At 37.9% G+C, this 18,748-nt stretch overlaps 1 protein-coding gene across 3 annotated transcripts in view; it reads left to right on the top strand.

Annotated features, from left to right (window-relative positions):
• LOC102369428 (hornerin-like) overlaps positions 1–18,748 on the top strand; it is an 80,582-nt gene that overhangs the window by 7,630 nt on the left and 54,204 nt on the right. The window contains exons 3-15 of one of the 3 annotated variants that reach the window (XM_025197340.1): positions 2,684–2,712; positions 3,992–4,206; positions 4,597–4,637; positions 5,666–5,844; positions 9,061–9,256; positions 11,292–11,428; positions 11,746–11,837; positions 13,476–13,584; positions 14,467–14,499; positions 14,958–14,996; positions 15,950–15,994; positions 18,141–18,182; positions 18,562–18,603. In XM_025197340.1, the coding sequence (XP_025053125.1) occupies positions 9,061–9,256; positions 11,292–11,428; positions 11,746–11,837; positions 13,476–13,584; positions 14,467–14,499; positions 14,958–14,996; positions 15,950–15,994; positions 18,141–18,182; positions 18,562–18,603 (735 nt within the window). In that variant the 5' untranslated portion in view covers positions 2,684–2,712; positions 3,992–4,206; positions 4,597–4,637; positions 5,666–5,844. Of the gene's footprint in view, positions 1–2,683; positions 2,861–3,991; positions 4,207–4,596; positions 4,638–5,665; positions 5,845–9,060; positions 9,257–11,291; positions 11,429–11,745; positions 11,838–13,475; positions 13,585–14,466; positions 14,500–14,957; positions 14,997–15,949; positions 15,995–18,140; positions 18,183–18,561; positions 18,604–18,748 lie in introns of those variants that run through there. The other 2 variants (XM_006014994.3, XM_006014995.3) reach the window with 2 other exon arrangements.

The raw sequence follows: 18,748 nt of genomic DNA, 5'->3' as shown, positions 1-18,748 counted from the left end.
GGTGATGTTGTCCTTCTCGGGGCTTTTCTCCACCACGCACTCTGAATTCCAGATCTGCAAAAGAACTTTCTTAAAACAGTTATTTCACTAATATTTACAAAACTTACACGGAACCGCATGATAAAGTGGTCAATCAAACTCACTATCACTATTAAACATATAATACAGGTGTTTAAACACGATTCTAATCTAGACAGCCTTTTTTGTACACTCAACTCGACGAAATCGTCGAGGAGTCATCATCAAATTCCTCCAGGTAATGAAAACCTAACTCGTAGGCCAGTTGCCATTGTCCCGCGTCCCCCAAAATCTGAAGTTGCCGCTTATTAAGTCCAGAATGCTGTAGGAGAAATCCAAACATGTATCGCTCCTCTGGTGTTCTCTGGGGTAACACTGGACATTCGGATTCACGGCGTCTTGTGTTTTGAACCTCAGTTGGGCATTGATGTTCCTGATCACTGGACAGTTTTGGCTCCATCAGGATACGCAGTTTTGGCAACTGACGAAGGAGACTACTCACAGGGTGGTCAACCATTGGGTTAAGCAGAATCCGTAAAACAACGATGTTCTTTCGCCCATAAACCTCAAGACTATTTATGCTGTGGATGGTTACTGGAACAGTTCCAGGGTTCTGCAGGTGACGGTGAGGCCATGGTCGTATTCGCTGGAGTGATGTTAATCCCAGTGCACATGCTCTGGGGTTCCAGGCACAATATGAGACTCCGATGATGGCTAGCATAAGCTGTTCTGCACCGGTATGCTCTGGCTGTCCGTCATGCCATGCGTGGACACTGTGGTGATGCCTGCCTCTTGGTTGTCATTGTGGGACGCTTCATCCATCCCAGCATTGCAGCATTCATGAGCTACTCTGGTACCTCAAGGTGTGTAGAAAAAGCATTTAAAGCTATGCCTATGGCCGAATTGCTGATTCTCTGAATCAGCATTGAATCTTCAGATTCTGATTCAGCTGAATCGAATCAGGGACAGTGATCCGAATCAATTAATCGAATTGCTGTCTCCGATTTGGGCCGAATCTGAATTGAATACAGTCCATTTTGCACACCCTTACAAAGTGTACTTTGGCTGGACTTTGGAGAGTGTCTCAGGTGCACCAAAGATTTCGCACCATGCGAGTGTCCACTCTGGAAAGTAGTTTACAGCAAATGACCCATCCCTTTTTTCTTATACTCTCATGAAATTCGCACTGGACCTTCAGGATGTGTCCCATTAGCTCTTATATAGTGCAATAGATGTAATGCATTTCTGTTTAGAGGTAAAATAAGACAGGAAAAAATCTAATGATATGAAAACAAGGAAGAAATTGCAATAGGAAGGGGCCTGATGAGATGAAAAAAAGATGATGTGAAATGGCTTGGGAAAGCAGCCAGCACATGAAAGTGAACAAGGCAGTGGTCTTAAAACAAGGAGCAGTCATTTTCCCTGACAAGCCATCAGATAATACAGTAATAAGAAAAGATAGGAAAAAATCTCTCTCCTGTTCTATTCTGTTTTGTTTGTTTCATAAGGTGCCAATGAAAGCTATGTATGAGTGTAACATCATCACTTCAGACAAACAGTTTAAACAGTTTAAACTGGTATGAAAATATACATACCTATATTCATTACTTCTTCCTCATCTATTCTTCTCTTCCCAAGTGATAATATACAGTCAACTTTTGAGTATAATTACAATAACTTTAAATATAAAAATCGGAGGTGTTGCTTGTCACTCGCAGCACAGCTCTGGTAACACTGGTATGTATATATTTCAGAATAATTTTTGCATAATTAAAAGAGCATATTGATACAACTGATCACAGGTGTCTCAAAATACTGCTTGTGATCACTGACAGTGAAATATCAGGAATTAGATATCACTTGTTATCTAAAGTCATCTTGAAGAAGTGGTATGTGTCTTCAGTTAGCAGCCTTTCTGGAAACTTGAACAGCTAGTAGATAGCAATTCCAAAGACAGCTCAAAGATTTCATTAGTAGCTAGTACCTTCTTGTTATGCAGAACATGCAGTTCACCCTGGTCACTCATGTATTAAAGTGGAAGTCTCCTGAAACCAGGACCAGTAATGGCTTGATGTATTCTTTGTTGTTGCTCTTGCAATATTACACATTAGTCTCATGATTTTGGAAGAAAGACCAGGATCCTTCAATAGGTCAACCAGTATTATCTGCACAAAATTGTGACATCTCTGAAGTATTATCAAAAAATACTTCAGTTTAGTTTTGCTTAAAGAATGATCTTATAATTGAGCCCATGTGTTCCATATCAAGCACAACCTAATCATTGCTGCAAGGTCCAGATTTTGTGATGCTTCTGTTCTGTGGAGTGGAAACTCAGCAGCACCTTCATATTTGTGTATTTGGACACTCATTGCATCTATTTAATTTAATTTAATTTCATTTTTAATATGCCAAAGGTGATTTTTTAATGGATGATACATGATGGTTTCATGCAAGCTGGTAGAATAAAGCTTGTAGTTTTGGAAGCTCTGTAGGGGACAGCTGTGATGTGTGGCACCAATAGAAACATGGGAGACAGTTTGAGAAAACAAGGTAAGGATACTAGCTGAATGGTTCTGCTATAATGATCAGAAATAAATCAGTGAAGTAGTTAAAATGTTAACAGACAATTGTCATATTTAATAACCTTACAAAACTATTGTTTCAGATGGTTTGCAGACTCAAGAAGACAGCACTGTAAGTTTACATGGAATGTATGTTGTCTTTACAACCATAAGATCAGAAGTACACTTTAAGAAACCCATCTAAAATGGAATACATGGTAGTTCTACAGTCAGATGTGGATGAATGCAATACATGGGACTTTGTATATGACACAGATGAGGTAATGTTCTGTATCTGGCCAAAGCACTAAGCTTATAGCCACAGCTGATGACTTACTGGCTTAAGTCTCATTCAGCTGCCTCAGTTTTATCAAAATTTTAGCAAATACAGGCATATAACTTAACTATCCTTATCACTATGTCTTTGTAACTGTAATCTTGCACTGCATTGACACTGCCAGTATGATAACAGTGCCTATCAGTGAAGCCAGGCATTCACAGAGTACTTGGTGCTGTTGTAGAGATCACATTCTGATATTCCCATTAGCAGTGTATTCAGTCTAAGGTGTTTGAGTTCAGTGAGAATTATGTTATTTCTGCCATTGACCCAAATGGAACTATTGATCGAGTAAGATAGTCAGTTGCAGTCGGGGTATTAGACTCTGCCTCTTGGATATCTAATTTTATAAATATTACTAACTTTACTCACATACCACATGCACCTTCTCCCCTAAAATCAGCCCCTCCCCCCAAAAATCGGGTTGCATATCTTAAGTAGGGAAGCTGATTTTTTAAAAAATTGGAATACATGCATGGAGGAGTAGAAGCATGGAGAGACTGTGAAATAGAATGTTTGCCCGTTCTCTCTGGGAGAGCAAACAAGAAGGGGCAGAGTCCAGTCTTAACCCTGGCACAGATGTGACTGAATTGGCAGTTTGGAAAACAGTTTAGAAAACACAGAATTGTTTTATATATAAAAGCAAAGGTTTTTCTAAGGTCCCAGGTTTCTATATCTGTTACTAATGCAATCAATTCTTTACCCATTTTGGTTGATACTTTGACTACTACCAATAGGACTGAACTTACAGTACATAGCACCACATAAATTAAATAAAAACATTGCACATGGTGCCGTACAGTACAGAGAAGAAGATAGGATCTCTGCTACAAGGGGCTTCCTATCTCACCATGATCTGACATGTGCATGGTTCATGATTAAATAATGTAAATATTGTACTATTCACATAATTAATTAAAGGCAGTTACCATGTCTTCCCTTTTGAATGGCCCCCAAGGAGGAAAAAATAACTTACCTTCAAGTATGAATAAATAACTGAGGTCTGGGGTCTCTGGGTCCAGGTCCACATGCTGGGTCCAGCCACAGACTAACCCTAGGCATCTTCCCAATCCAGCGTGCTGTGCCGTGTCAGGTAGCCAAGCCAACGATGGACAGCATCAATTGTTGGGACTCCTCCACCTCCAGAGAGCTGCTCAGGAAGCAGCCACAATTACTGCTGCAACTGCCCCTGCCACCAAATCTCTGGACCCCTAAGGATCTATGTTTTTTGCATATAATGCACATCTGAATTTCCCTCAGCTGATTTGGAGAGAAATGCACATATTTTAAGTGAGAAAATACGGTAATTGAAAGAAAATGTAATTAATAAAAATACATCCAAAGCATGTTTTTAAAATGCCATTATAAAGAAGTTTTTGATGCGATTAAGATGCATTTCAATCAAGAATTTAGAGGGAGTTGTACACTGGGGAGTTACTGAGAAGCCCAGAGTAAAGTTCTATCCCCATGCGGGATGGTTTGTTACACCTGGTATTCTGAAACTGATCCCATATGTGGGTGATGCTGAATTAGTCCTGCTAGAGATTATCCCCAGGGCTCATAAAATACTTCTGATGGGAAATAGCTTTGCTTCAAGTCCAGGCTAGATAATGCTAAAGAGACATGCATTCTCCCAGTGTTCCCCAGAAAAGAACAGTCTGTTACCTTTCTTCTTTCCAGGTTTCACCCCAGCTTCAGTATTACATAATGTGCATGCTGTGGTAAGTGTTTGTTGTGTTTGATTTACTTTTATATACAATGTATATGCAGCAAAGCTTGTTGACCCAGTGCTGCTGACTTCTTTGGTTATCAGACAACTGCTCATCATGCTGACCACTATTGGCCCGTTGTTTCTATGACCCTCTCCACCATCTTTTTGTCTGTATTCATCTGTTGGGTCTTGTCTTATACTAATATTGTAAGCTGTTTGGGGCTGGGCCCATCTTTTATACAATATATACCACAGTAGGATTCTGGTCCTGAACTGGGGCTCCTAAGTGCTACCACAATGTGAATAATAAATAAAATAATATGAGGAAAGGATTTTCTTAAATGGAAATACAAATAGACCTTTTCTCTATACTGGCACATATCTCCTGGTACATAGCATGTAAGTCTATAGTGGACAATTTTTTATCAGAGTCCCAATTTACCATATTGGCAATATATTGCCCTTGTATATGTCTCACATCATAAAGGTATGGAAAACTGGAATTATTTTTTCAGTGGATCCAGTGTTGCAAACCAATCTCATTTAATTCTTGTAGGGTAAAAATGACATTTATGGATTTTGAAATTATATTTCATAGCCTTTACTAGATTTGAAAGCTGCTTATTCCTTCCCTCAAAACATGCAGTTTTTCAAAAATTTGCCAAATGACACAAACCAACTTTCTTTGGCTCTTTGAGAATGGAAGCATGTAGGTATTTCCAACCATCACCATTATTTTAATGTTCTGAGATCCTTCCAGTTGTAATATTGGGGTGAAGAAGTAAAAAGGTAGAGCCAAAAGGCATGAAGTAACAGTTAAAAATATTTTTTCATGTTAACTCTTCATGAAGTATTAAAAAGTTTTTTTGGTATGCCATGGCCCTATAGCATACAGGTTGAACTATTACCCTTCGAAGTCCTACATGCCTCCGTAGCTGCAGTTTAAGGTCAGGGAAGGTATGATCCAGTTGTTAACAGTGTAAGTAGTTATTGCAACACCTGGATAAGAGAATTGCAATTTATGTCCTAATTTCCAAGGTGGAAATGCCAGTGTCACTGATTGGCTACTTTCCTTTCTCCACCCTGACTGTGATTGGTGGATCCTCCCATCTTATCTGTCTCATCTTGCCCAGACTGTTGCACTTCACAGTTCAACTGCTGAGCACTGACCACAGAGGGATCAGAGGTTGCTTGCGGATCAGGACTTGGCCAGTGAGGTGCGTTTCTGGGATTTTGGGGGGGAAGATGCTCTTTGACCAGATGTTCTTTATTCTCAAAGGCTATGGAGTATGTTTATGGATAATCAACAGGATTTAGGAATTTAAAAGGAAAGGAGAAAGGTGTGTTTACTTAAGGGCTGCAGAACTGAGCCCTAAATTGGAAGGACAGTAGGGCTTCTTGTGCTGTATTTCAGACTACTGGGAAATTATTATAATTTTAATTTTTTGTTTTGCTTTTCAAGTCTTTTTAACAACTTTTGTCTCTATTCATAAGTTTGCCAAATATCTTAGAGAGTGAAGTCATCAAATTGTCTTGAAGTTCATGAAATCTCAGAAGTGTATGCTGACCTGAAGTTATACTAAATTAACTGTGAAAGGAGGTTTTCAGGGCAAGATAATATTGTGAAGGGAACCATGTGGAACCTTAGAATTATAGAATCATAGGGTGCATGCAGATGAGTGTTCACATGTGTTTTCCTAGGGACAAATAGCAGCAACACATAGTTGTGCCACTGCTGCTTGTTCCCAGGGAATGCCTGTGCACACACGCTCTAGCACGCTGCAAGTTGCCCTGGGTGGGGAAGGGGAGGCTAGGGCCAGTACCTGGGCTGACCCCAGCAGCCTTACCTGAGGTCCTGGGGGCCTCCCAGGGCTCCAGCAGCGGCGATTCGGGCATGCAGAGCTTTGCCAGCAGCCAGAGTGGGGCTCCGGCCAGCCAGGCTATGGTTCTGAGTGGTGCACACTGCTGCCACATGCGCTACCCTGCTATTTTCTGCCTCAGGTTTTTTTGACACCAGGATCTTCCAGGTTGAAAAAAAACCACCGCATTGCAAATTAGCAGTATAGCAAATGCTTGCATGTGCCTCATGTGCAGTTTCCAATACCACAGATGTGTCTGCAGCACTACGAACTGCACATTGTCACTCATTTGGATGTTTCCATAAGAGGTGAAAGCACCCTCAGAGTCATCTACTGTAAATCCCTGCAAAGATGCAGGATTCACTATTCCTAAACCATGCCCAACTATTAAAGTGCATGCAGGCAGACAGGAGCGAATGTGTTCATTGTTGGATAAGAGAAGACTTCTGATTTCAGGTGTGTATGATATATAAACTACTATAATGTAGCAGATCTGACTGCATGGAGCAGTGAGGACCTTACTTTTTTAATTAGATTCTTTATTTCACTAGAAAGTCTACCTGTACCCATGTGAAATATTTATTTTTAGGCTTATAGCAAATATATGTTTTTATGAAGGTAGCCATAGCTTTGAGATCCTGATTGCATCAGACTCTCTTTTGGGATTCCTATTGGGACCTTTATGCTCCTACCTCTAGTCCAGCCTTGGAATTTAATAAAATGCTAAGATGTTCCGCTGTTATTATTCGTTTTTAAAGTCCGTTCTCTAAGGTGCCATGGCACAGCTTCATCTCCTGTCCAGAATAAAGGGACTTCTTTCAGATGTTCCCATCATTGATCTTCAAACTTTAACAAAGAGCTGATGCAAAAGGAAGATGGCATCAATCGTTTCTCCCGCTACCTTTGTACTTCCATCTCCCTAACAGTGGGCAAATGTGAGATTCAACATAGATTTTCCTTCAGGGCAGACCAAGGTATATCTAACTAAAGAACAACTCAACAACTCCAGAACAAAATTGTCAAGGTGGATTTTTTCTAGTGCCAGGTAAATTATTGCTATGGATGCTCTATAGATACAGAGTATCCAATTAGAAACAGAAACATTCCTCCCTGTGCCATTAGTCAGACAGAAGGATTTCAACAACATATAGGAGAGTGCATATTAACTCGCTGTTTATTACAGCTGTTGCAGTCATAACACCCACATACCATATTTAAATTTTAATTAGAGATAGACCAAGTCAAAACAGTCACAAGAAAGTGGCTTATCACACCCACCAAGCTGTTACCTGTGCACAACACTTACAAGGATTCTATTTAAATAGCATTGCTCTGAGAGCTTTGGGAGGGACAGTATCTCTCTCTTCCTGATTGCTCACCACAGTTAATGAGTCTGACACCTTACAAATCCTCAGAAGCTTCTCCCTACTAGTGAATTATGATTCAGATCTTTCAACATAGAACTCGCAACCACCTGGTTTTCTTAACCACTGACATGGTGACTTGTTGATAAGGCATTTAGTTTCAGTTCAAAGTCAGACCTATATAGCCTAGTCTCTTGCATCATTCTTTTGGTATCTTTTTCCTCATAGATAATTAAAAGGTAGTTTTGCTCACTAGTGAAAAATAGATATAGAGGTAGGTGAAAAAGAAAAAGGTACATCATGAGCTCTGTTAAAAGTCTTGAAAAATTTCTTCTTGTGGTCTTATTATAGCCATGCATGGCCCCATGAGACAAGCCAGCGACAGACAGACATGAGAAATAGGAAGGGTTATTAAATAATTCTTGGAATTTCACAGTGAATCAGTACTATCACTGGGACATTGTTAAATATTCATAATGGTTGATGGGTTTTGCAAATGATGTAGTAGTGAAGTTTATATAAAGATGATTTGATTATGAGCAATCAAATCTGGTTTTAAATGCATGAAAACTTCTGGAATGTTCTTCTTTGCAACAATATATCGTGGATGCTAACACTAGGGGTGAATTATAGGAATATATTTTTCTTCCCTGGCTGTCTCGCTTAAGTTCTCTTTTAGTTTTAATTCCCTCATTGTTTTTACATAAACTAGCATACTAATAAAACAACTCAAACTGAGAGTTCACCAGAAGATTTAATGAAAGATTTCTCAGCAGTCCCTTGGAAGCAGTGGCATTGGGAAATACCACACGGGTCCTGGTTCTAGTAACAAGCCCAAGCAATGTTCTGAGGCCCAGGGGTTTATCAATTGGACCCATCTTGATTAAAGACAGAGCTGAACCAAACCTCTGGATCCAGTTATGTGGAGGTTTGGGTCACGTCCATTTCCAGACTTATGAAGCTATCAAATAACCAGAGAGAACTGAGCATTCAACTAATGCCTCAATGCTTAGCAGGAAATATTAGCATACTTTACTGCAGTGTTGCATCAGTTATAGGTATTTTATTGTTACAGTTTTTCTGCAGAAAATACAAAATCAAGCTTTGTAGACTTGTCTTGGTTTTTGCTCTGTGGGAGAAGAGCTACATGTCAACTATGATAGCCACTGACAGAGAAGTTGCTATAACCTATATGTTCCTTTCTCCACAGATGGGGCAATATTACCCTTGTGTGCTTCTATTCTGTGGGGTATTTTTACCAAATATCCTTGCTTTTCCACATGTGAACACTTCAATAGATTGTGATTCTATGTTACCACACTATGAAGGTGAAGCACAAAAATCACCACCACCATACCTCATTACTACCGCTTTTGATAGCTATGACCCAGGAAATGAAATTGAAGGTAAACAACATGACTAATTTAAAAACTTTGTCTCCCTCTTGCAACATATTCCAGCTTCAGCAGAATTCCAGCTGACTTTCTCCTACAACATATTCTGAAGCAGATCCCTTTCCTTCTATTCCCACTTGCCTATACCTTGTCTCCTTCTGGGATGATGTTGTTTTTCTCAATCCCGCCCCCCCACCCCCTAACAAATATGACTGTGTCTCATTCCTCCTATATCTGTGATGAAAGCGAAGTCGTGTGTCAAAGCTGGCCCACATGAAATATTTGTTCTTTGGTTTCATTTCATTTGTTGAATATTAGCTGTGTGCCCGGCACTGAACAGAAAAAAGGTACTAACCTCAAGCAGTTTAAATGCTACCATCTCTCAGGGCAGTAAAATTTTCCTACAAAACTCAGCATATTAAAACTCAAATGGGTCTTTATGATGGGTTTTGACTTTAGCACAGAATTTCAGTCCAGGAGGAAGAAGAGCTACAGTGAACTTCCTATAAAATACTCTCAATTTTTTCCTTTAATGAAATCTGAAACTAACCTGTAGTCTCCTGAGTCCAGCAGAAAAACACCAATGATTGCAAGACTCACAAGACTCAAGGATTCACAGGACTTAAGTCTTTTTACATCCCTCCTTTCCCTAGCCTTAGTCTTGGCCCAGCCCCTATAGTGGGGGCTTAGAATTGGGTCCCCAGAAAGGGACTCTGCCCTTTATACCTGATGTAATTGGAGCAGAACAGGGGTAAGACTTATGCCCTCTGAAGCTACAAGGAACTCAAAACTCAAAATAATAGTAGTACCACTGGTCTGTGGGACCCTCTGCTTCTAAAGAAATCTTCCTCCTGAAGGCTTCTAAAATAATCCTATGACCCTTAGTTGCGCCAACCCCCAGTTTGTCATGTTACCACATTAAGACCATCAGTTTGTGTGGAGGGAAGTTACAATCTGTCCATTTTCCACTGTGCAACCCAAGCAACTCAAATGGAGCATTCTGCACAGAATAGCTTCTGTCCAGCTATGCACCTGGTATATTTCTTGATTCCCAAGGGACCAGTTGGGAGTTGAGACGAGAGCACTTTCATGAGAAACAGCATATGGGTGACAACATAGAAACAGAGGAATATATGGCCTTTTGTACCTGGAATCCATGGTGTTTTAATAAGGCTTGCTAATAGCTGCTCAAAGGTGACAGAAGTGCATGGATACTGAAAAGTGATTGTTAATTTTAAAGCAGTTCTAGCAACAAAATGACAAGCAGATTGTGAATGTTTGGAAGAATGTTTACAGCAAAATATGCAATGAAACTTTGCTGCTAGTAAAATCCCCTTCCTTTCTTATTCCTTTGGCCACACCCTTCCTGAATTCTTCTACTGACTCTCTCATTTCCACTGCCCCAAGCTTTGTGGGCTTGTCTTCAAGGCCTTAAAGAATTCTGTTCCTTGCTCCTCCTCTCTTCTTCTGTCCACCAACAGCATACCATTTATTACTTCTCCTGTAACTACTTTGCCATTCTCCTATACCATTCCTTTGCCTTCCTGAGCTGGGCTCAAAAGCCACTGCTCTTTCCTGACTCCTAAGTTCAAATTCCTCCTGAAATCTGTCTTCTACCAGGCAGACCTAACAGAAAGAAGAAGCAGAAAAGTTTTCTTATCAGTACAACTTGTAAGGCTGCAAACACTTGGAGCAGATCAAATGAATAGAAAGCTTCCAGTTGTACAGTCACTTTGGAGAAAAGAATAGAATTCTATTTTAAGGTTGTCTATAATCATCTGCTTTTTAATTACTTCACAAATATGCGTAGTAATGTGTCACATAAGTGCATATGCCTATGTTGCTTTGTTTCTTTTCTTCCTTGTCCTTCTCCCTGTAGCTAAGAAAAACTGTAATAAAAATGTGACATTTAAAAATAGTATAAAAGTGCATCGGGCATTACTGTACACGCAGATGGATGCTTTGAGGTTTGCGAAATGTATTAAATATTTTGTTTGCTTCCACAGTGTTTGAAACTTACATTTCTCCAAACATCTTTTCTCCCCAGTGACATTACATGGAAATGATAAGTCCGGTTTTCAAGGATTTCTTCTACAGGCTCGGGAAGTTGATGGAGATGCTCCTGTTGGCACTTTTAAAATTACAGATCTGAACACGCAAGGCCTTAGTTGTAATAATGTTTCGGTATGTGCTTGTTCTTTCAGAGGAGTGATTTTAGCTTAGTTAACCTTTACATTTTTTACTGATACCAGTAAAAAAGCAAGCATTTTTCTATGCTGAAGTGATAAAGTAACAATATCTACCAAAAGAAATGTACTTGTTTCCTTAACCAATACACGTGTCTTCTGATTGAGTCAAATCCAGAGTTTTGAACTTTGTCACGCAGTATCACATAACAGATGCAAATGCAAGGATGTTGTAGCCAAATTCCTTTGTTTATAGAAACAAATATATACAAGTCAAAATACTTTCAATTTTAATGTGAATTTTTTGTATTACAGAATTCAGCAGTAAGTCATATAAACTCAGATGTGAAGAACAAAGTTACAACAATTTGGGTTGCCCCTTCCAAAGCTAAGGATGTTCGCTTTAGGTATGTCTGATTTTTCTTTTCTATTTTATATTCATGGGACTTTTTAATACAGTTCCATTGACCTTTAAGACTTATATGACTAATATAAGCTCTCAAGCATGCACATGCTCGCTCTCGCATTTATGTGAGATATAGCTATATATCTCATATATGTATGTATATCATATTGATACAATCATAATCTATTGCAGGCTATGAAAGAAAAAAAATCCAGTGGCAGCGCACTACCTACCCAGATAGATACATAATAATAAATAATGTTACCACTGTGTTGTTTTTCTCCCATAGTTTGCTATAGATTACCACTGTATCTATATCGATCTATATGAGAGAGTATACACAATCGTACACATGAGAGAGAGAATATAAAATAGGCATATAAGACTGAAAAGTCAATGGAACCATACTGAAATGTCCCATGATTATACCATTGTATCAATGTGATAAAGCAATTAACATTTTAATTTAACTCTATGCAAAATGAGTGTTGTATATCAGTTCCAGTCATGCAGCTTTTTACATACACAAGTAGTCCCACTAAATCAATAGGACTGCTAGTGAACCTTTGCTCATAAACCAGCTTTTACACTTTAAGGCCCTATTCCTTATGAATATAAGCAACTATGCACATGTAAGTATTCTTGTGCATTAGTGAAGCGTTTTGGTTAACTGCAGTGGTCTTTGGCTCTGCTCCTAACACTAGAATGAAAATTATTACAGTTTAGTTATTTTTATCTTGAGCATGGGAAAATAAATTGAAATGGAAATCCTTGAAGACTAATTTTAAACATCACTTTACATCTTATAGGCTGGTGCAAAAGATGCACCAAAGTTTGTGCTGTTGTTTGGTATAATTTTAAAAACCTTTGATTGACAAACAAAACCCCAGCATCTCAGTTCTCTATATATGTGTCAAGAACTGGCCAGCAGTAATTTGAAATAGCTGAGATATTACATTTTTTTAAATCAGGAAAGCCACCTAAACTTTAACTCCCTTAAGTCCTTACATATACAGGAAGGGCAAAAATACACAGGTGGGTTGTACAGTATAGTAGTGCAAGTCAGACAAACTTGTTTGGGATGAGTCGGACAGAAATGATCCCGCCTTGAGCAGGGAGTTGGTTGGACTACCAGTAGATGACCTCCTGAGGTTTCTTCTAAACCTGTTTTTTATGAATCTGTGATTAGCTCCTCTACAAGCTTCCATAAAATCCATTTCCTCAGTCATGAAGTGATTCCCCATGAATGAGGAGAATTAGTTAAGTCACCTCCAAACATGATGGCTATTTGAGCAGATAGACCACAGGAGTCAATGTTTCTTCAAGCAGCTATCCTTCTGCTTCTTCTAAATGTCTATGTGGTTGAACTTTCAAATGATGTTAGAAGTTGCAATAGAAATCATAGAATAAAAGTGTTACCAAAAATAATGTAATCTTCTTCAAGCCTTATTCTGACATCTTTTCCTGAAAGCTGCTGTATGATTCCTATTTATACAAAGAATCTTACATTTTCAAACAGCCAAAACTGAATCCTATTTTCTTTGTTTAGAGATAATTTTATGAGTTTGTCCCTTATATGATAAGCTGAAATATATATTGCTAAATAGGTTAAATCATACTGGTTTTATTCTCTTTTCAGTGCAACTTTTGTAAAAGACCTTGAAAATTTTTGGACTGGAGTAGAGAGCAAAACTCTTACACCAAGGAATTCAGAGTCCCAGAATGTCACAAGAAGAAGTAAGAAGAAGGTATGTTTTAAGCATATCATGTTCTGAATATTAGATATGAATGTGATAAGTTAAATTATAATATGAGACTAGTCCCCATCTGAGGTCTTTTGGTTAGACACTTATCAACTGAGCGAGATGAAATCAATGAATGTTTTGGAAAATTTGACCCTATCTACTCAATCCTCATAATAATTGGAGGAATTTTGTATGATAAATACTAATATCCCATCCAACAGATGAGAAAAATGAGATTCAGAGGGTCTAATCATCCTAACCAATACACAGGATATAAGGTATAGTAGAGAGAGCAAATTTCAGTTAGGTGATCAAAGAGGCATAAAGCACATATAATCTTTGTCCTCCACTGCTACCCAGCCCATCAGGCTCAAGTGATGTTTTCAGGAATTAATATATTAGTACTAGCCAATTGCCTCACCTCCCCCAACCTCCTTCTAGTCCCCAGCATGGCTTTGGAATCATGGCAGCACTTCCCCACACTTGGAGCACTCTGATTGGCTGTTTCTGTCAGCCAATCAGAGTGTGAATAAAGCTCTATGGACAAACAGACAGGCAGACTTATGCTTTTATAGTATTAGAATGATGGAAATAATAGGTATTATCTTTTATTTTCAAAGAGCTCCTCTTATTAAACTTGGCCATAGTACAGGCAGGTAAAATGAGAAAAGAAAAAAAAAAAAGAGGACTGATATTGTAAATCAGTGTTGCTCCACTGAATTCAATGGAGCTATGCTAATTTGCATCAGATAATGATCTAACCAAGAATTAACATCTTTCTCTGGTCCCTTGCTTCACCAAATAAATGTGGGTTACTTCCTAAAAAATGATAGTGTTGAAATATAATCTTTAAGAAGACAATAACTAGTTTCTTCTTTTTCACAGTCCTCAAACACTGTGATAGTGGCATGTAAACAGGTGAGAACTGTTTTTCTACAATTTCCTAAAGTGCCTTTTAGTGTCTGAAAACTTTTTAAAAAACTGTACTTGATTTATTATTTTTGTTGTGGAAACATTTCAAGGAAAATCACACCCTGAGTATAAATGGTATGGGTATTTTTATCAATGTTGTTTGGTTTTTAATGTAGACTGCCCGCCCCAGTTGTCCAATCATCTCAAGTTTTTTAGAATCATCCTTTCCCTTAACTCCTCATAAATTGTAGTCCAGTCATTCTGGAGCCACAGTCAGGCTTTAATTTAAACTCTTTCACTAGAAAGATGTCATGCCCTCAGCTTTGTGCTCAAAACTAAGTACATCAGGATTGAGATACCGTTAAAGCTCTTCAGTCAGATCATTATTAAGCACAAAGTTTTGGAACAAGCACAGACTGGTTTGGTGTTTCCACAAGTCTTTTAATTGTATTTCTTTTTAACAGACTGGAGGGACTTACTCAAGCAGTGGTAAATGTATTCCGGTAAGCATACTTCCTTCAGAGCTCATTGATTCATTGCTTCCTATTCACAAATGTCAAAAAAATCATTCACAATTTTGAGTGTTATATCAAAAACATCCTGTATTGCATGCTTTATCCAGATTATTGTTCAGTTTATTCTTTCTACTTAGTAATTTACCTTGAAGTAAACAAAATTTATAAACTTCTTGGCTGGCTATTTGTCCTTGCTGTTGGTATACAATAGAGACGTTCCTGTGTTAGGTTAGGTAACCTAAACTAACTTTCTGCTGTTAACTTACTTTCTCTGCATTCATTTTCCAACCATAATGATTCCTTCACTACTTTTAATTCAACCAGGATCACTTTTCTAAAATACTCTGAATTCTTCCTTATATAGTAGTATACAATGATGTCTATATAAAACTAAATAAAATATTTGAATTTTATTAAGAAATTATCTGTTCCATCTTCATGAAAAAGTTTTCTCTTCCTTTTTCTGCCCCAGTAGCCATGCTATACTCTTCATATTTTCCAATGTTTGCATAATTGTATCACTAAGTAGCCATATACAGTAACTTTGAGGGGTGCTTAGTCTGGCACTCACAGAAGAATTTACAAGCTCAGTCTTGCTCCTAAATGCTGGTTATTAATATATGAGGCTGAATCCTCACCCAGTGTAAGGTGGCATAGCTCTATTGAGGTCAGTAGAGTTATGCTAATTTACACCAGTTTGTACTGTCTACATTGTGTGTTTTTTAAAATCTCTTTCACAAGCTTTTTAATAGTGTAGGTTGTGGGATGAAATAACCCCTCCCCCAAATTTCCTTAATTGGGGAAAGAGGCTCCCCTTAATAGGCTCCGTCTTCCCTCTTGTATCCTTCCATTCAGCCAAGTAGGGTTCTTTTCCTGAAACAATTAGTTATATAAAACTAGTACTCTAAAAAATAACCAGTTGGTTTGTCCCTTGTTTTTAGGGCGGATCCTCTGGCTCCTCTTCAAGTGGTAGCTCAGGCAGCCAGGTAAGTGCCATAACTGCCCTTTAGTTGTAATTATGCTCCAGGAAAACTAGTTAAAGGGTTTTTAAGTACCCAAAATTATAGAGGAAGAGTTATACCAACTTTAGTGAAACAATATGTCTCTGCCAATAAGTCCAGGAATACCATAGACTTACTGACTCACGGATGCCTGGCAATAGTAACCATACTGGATCTAAAACTTAACACTTTACTGCATACCCCATCCATACAATTAAAGTGAACTTTGCCACCTTAGTTTTTTTAAATCAAGCATTATGCTGACTCTTTCACAATGCTTTCTATTTGTGCTTTTCATGATATCTGGAATTATTAAAATTTAAATAATACTAAATATCTAACTAAACATCAAGACTATTCTGGTTGCTTTTATATTGCATTCAACATGGACCATAAAAATAGAAGTTTCACATGCGTTTCTAATCATTTTCACTTCTTTTCTATCATTTGCAAAACTCTGAAATTCACATAATACAATAATATTTCCAACATTATCCCCAGTGCACTAAATGTAGATTACTTTTATAATTTATTTCATTGCCTCTTCCTATTGGCCTTTTTAAACTGTCATCATAGTTGTATCTGAGTTATTAATCAATTTCTACCTCTAAATAATTTATACGTTCATGTGGGTTTTTGGTTTTGACACAATGACATTTGCTTTTAATTTCCTTACTAAATGAAGATAGCCCTTTTATATTTCTAGGGTCAAATACTTCTGTTTTAGTTATATTGGCTTCAACTGAGTTAAAGATAAACTTAATGTATTTATTATTATGTTATTTGAGAGCAGTTTTCACTTCTTATACTTCATTCCTGTTACTTCCAGTTTGCCCTTTAAAAAATAAACTTTATATTTATATTTGTATTTACATTTATATGTGTGTTTATATTTTGTTTTTATGCCTCCTTCTGAACAGGCATTTTTAGAACACCTCCATTATATAGAAAATACTGATTTTCTTAATTTTTAGTTCCAAGCAATAATGTTTCTATTTTACCTCTCTTTTTACCACACGTATAAACTGAAGTTTGGGTTAACAGTAGCATGGCTTGTGCATGAACGTTTTCCCTGGATTTTGACACAAAGAAATCTTAGTAGCTTACAAAGATACATAAAGAAATTAAAATGCTACAACCCTTTTTTCTTCCTTTGCCCAAGAAAACATGCTCTCTTGCTTTTCATGCTCTCTCATCTCCAGTCCTTTGCAGTATGCATAGCCATCTAAATTGCATGTGAAAAGATTGCTTTTATCTTGATTTTTCTCTTCTCTTGACATTTCTAGGAAATCTAATTATCTTAATCTTGATTCCTGGACTAGGGGCAGAAATTGCACATAAGCTGGTATAAGTGATTGGAAACCAGTTCAAATCTGTAACACAACAGAAGTTTGATGCACATAAACTGCTTTCAAAATGGCCAAAACCAGTTTAAGATAAACCTGGATGGATGTAGTATCAGCCTTAACTGATTTAGGTTAAATTGGTTTATTGAACTTCTGTCCCAGATTCCCTTCAGATTCAAATTAACTCATAGTCCCCCAGCATCCTGGAATGCTTTGCATCTCCCCAGTAAACCCCTTCTTGCGTGGTGGGCAGGCTAGTCTTACCCCAATCTGCTCCAGACAAGCAGGGAGACATACTGTAGCGGCCCCCCAGCTCTTGGTCTGGGCCACTACGCATGTGGCTGCAGTTCTGGAATCAAAAGTGAATGTCGGTTCACTTGCCTGAAGGGAGACTGTACAATTTCTATAACTATTTGGGTATCTTACCCTTCATAAGACTTCCTCTAGGTGATGCTTCCTCATGTTACTAGCATAGGTCACTATTACAAAACATGAGCTATTTTCCATTTTCAACCAAATTGTTTCCCCAGTAAAATTATACCTTCTATGTTGTGAGCTTAAAGTGTCACTTACATATTTATAGTTTATTTTTATTTTAAAAGATTCCCTTCAGACTCGAATTGAAGGAGGTGAATTGTTTCAGTGCTATAGGGCAAGAGAATCAAGAAGCACAGTGGAATGCAGAACCTTGTCTTGTCATTCACCCCTACAAAGATGTTTGTAATAGTAGCTAAGCTTAGAAATTCCTTTTACAAAGAAATAATTTATTTTTTATTTCTTTACAGACTATATATATTTCCTCACAGAGCAGTGGTAGTCATCCCCAAGTAAGTATTCTTTCTTCAAGGTGCTTAAATGTTTTCCCCTCCCACCATGCAACTTTGAGTTGCTGATCAAGTAGAAGATTAGTTCCCTACTTTTGTTGTAAGGTGTTTCTCAAAGGGCTACATCACCAATGATAAAATTATACTGAAACAGAAGGAAGACTAATGTCTTCCTACAGAGATGGAATTGTCCCACCCAATCATATCACATATATGTACCACAGACATGAAAATGTCCATACATATTTTCCCCAATCTATGTATATACATCTTGCCAGTTAGATAGTGGTTTAGATTGTGAGTCCTGTAAAAGGCAGATGTCTTTTCTTGTGTTTTACCAACCAGTTTTACATGACAATAATTGATTTATTTTTTCCTTTAGGGTGGAGTAGTTTATCCAGTAAGAGGAAGTGGATGTGGTCCAGTAAGCACTTTTCATATCTTTATATAGTTTAGTCCCAGGGTAAATCTTTTAATTCTGATGTTTATCACTAATGCAATTGGTTGGTAATGTAGCAGCTATTCTTCTATAGCAAATCATACAAATAGAAATAGAGTAGTCTCAGCAA

The sequence above is a fragment of the Alligator sinensis genome, unplaced genomic scaffold, assembly GCF_000455745.1.
Source record: "Alligator sinensis unplaced genomic scaffold, ASM45574v1 scaffold647_2, whole genome shotgun sequence".
In the NCBI taxonomy this organism is placed as follows: domain Eukaryota; kingdom Metazoa; phylum Chordata; order Crocodylia; family Alligatoridae; genus Alligator; species Alligator sinensis.
The sequence above is the reverse complement of the archived record's forward strand: the minus strand, read 5'-3'. Positions and strand labels throughout refer to the sequence as shown.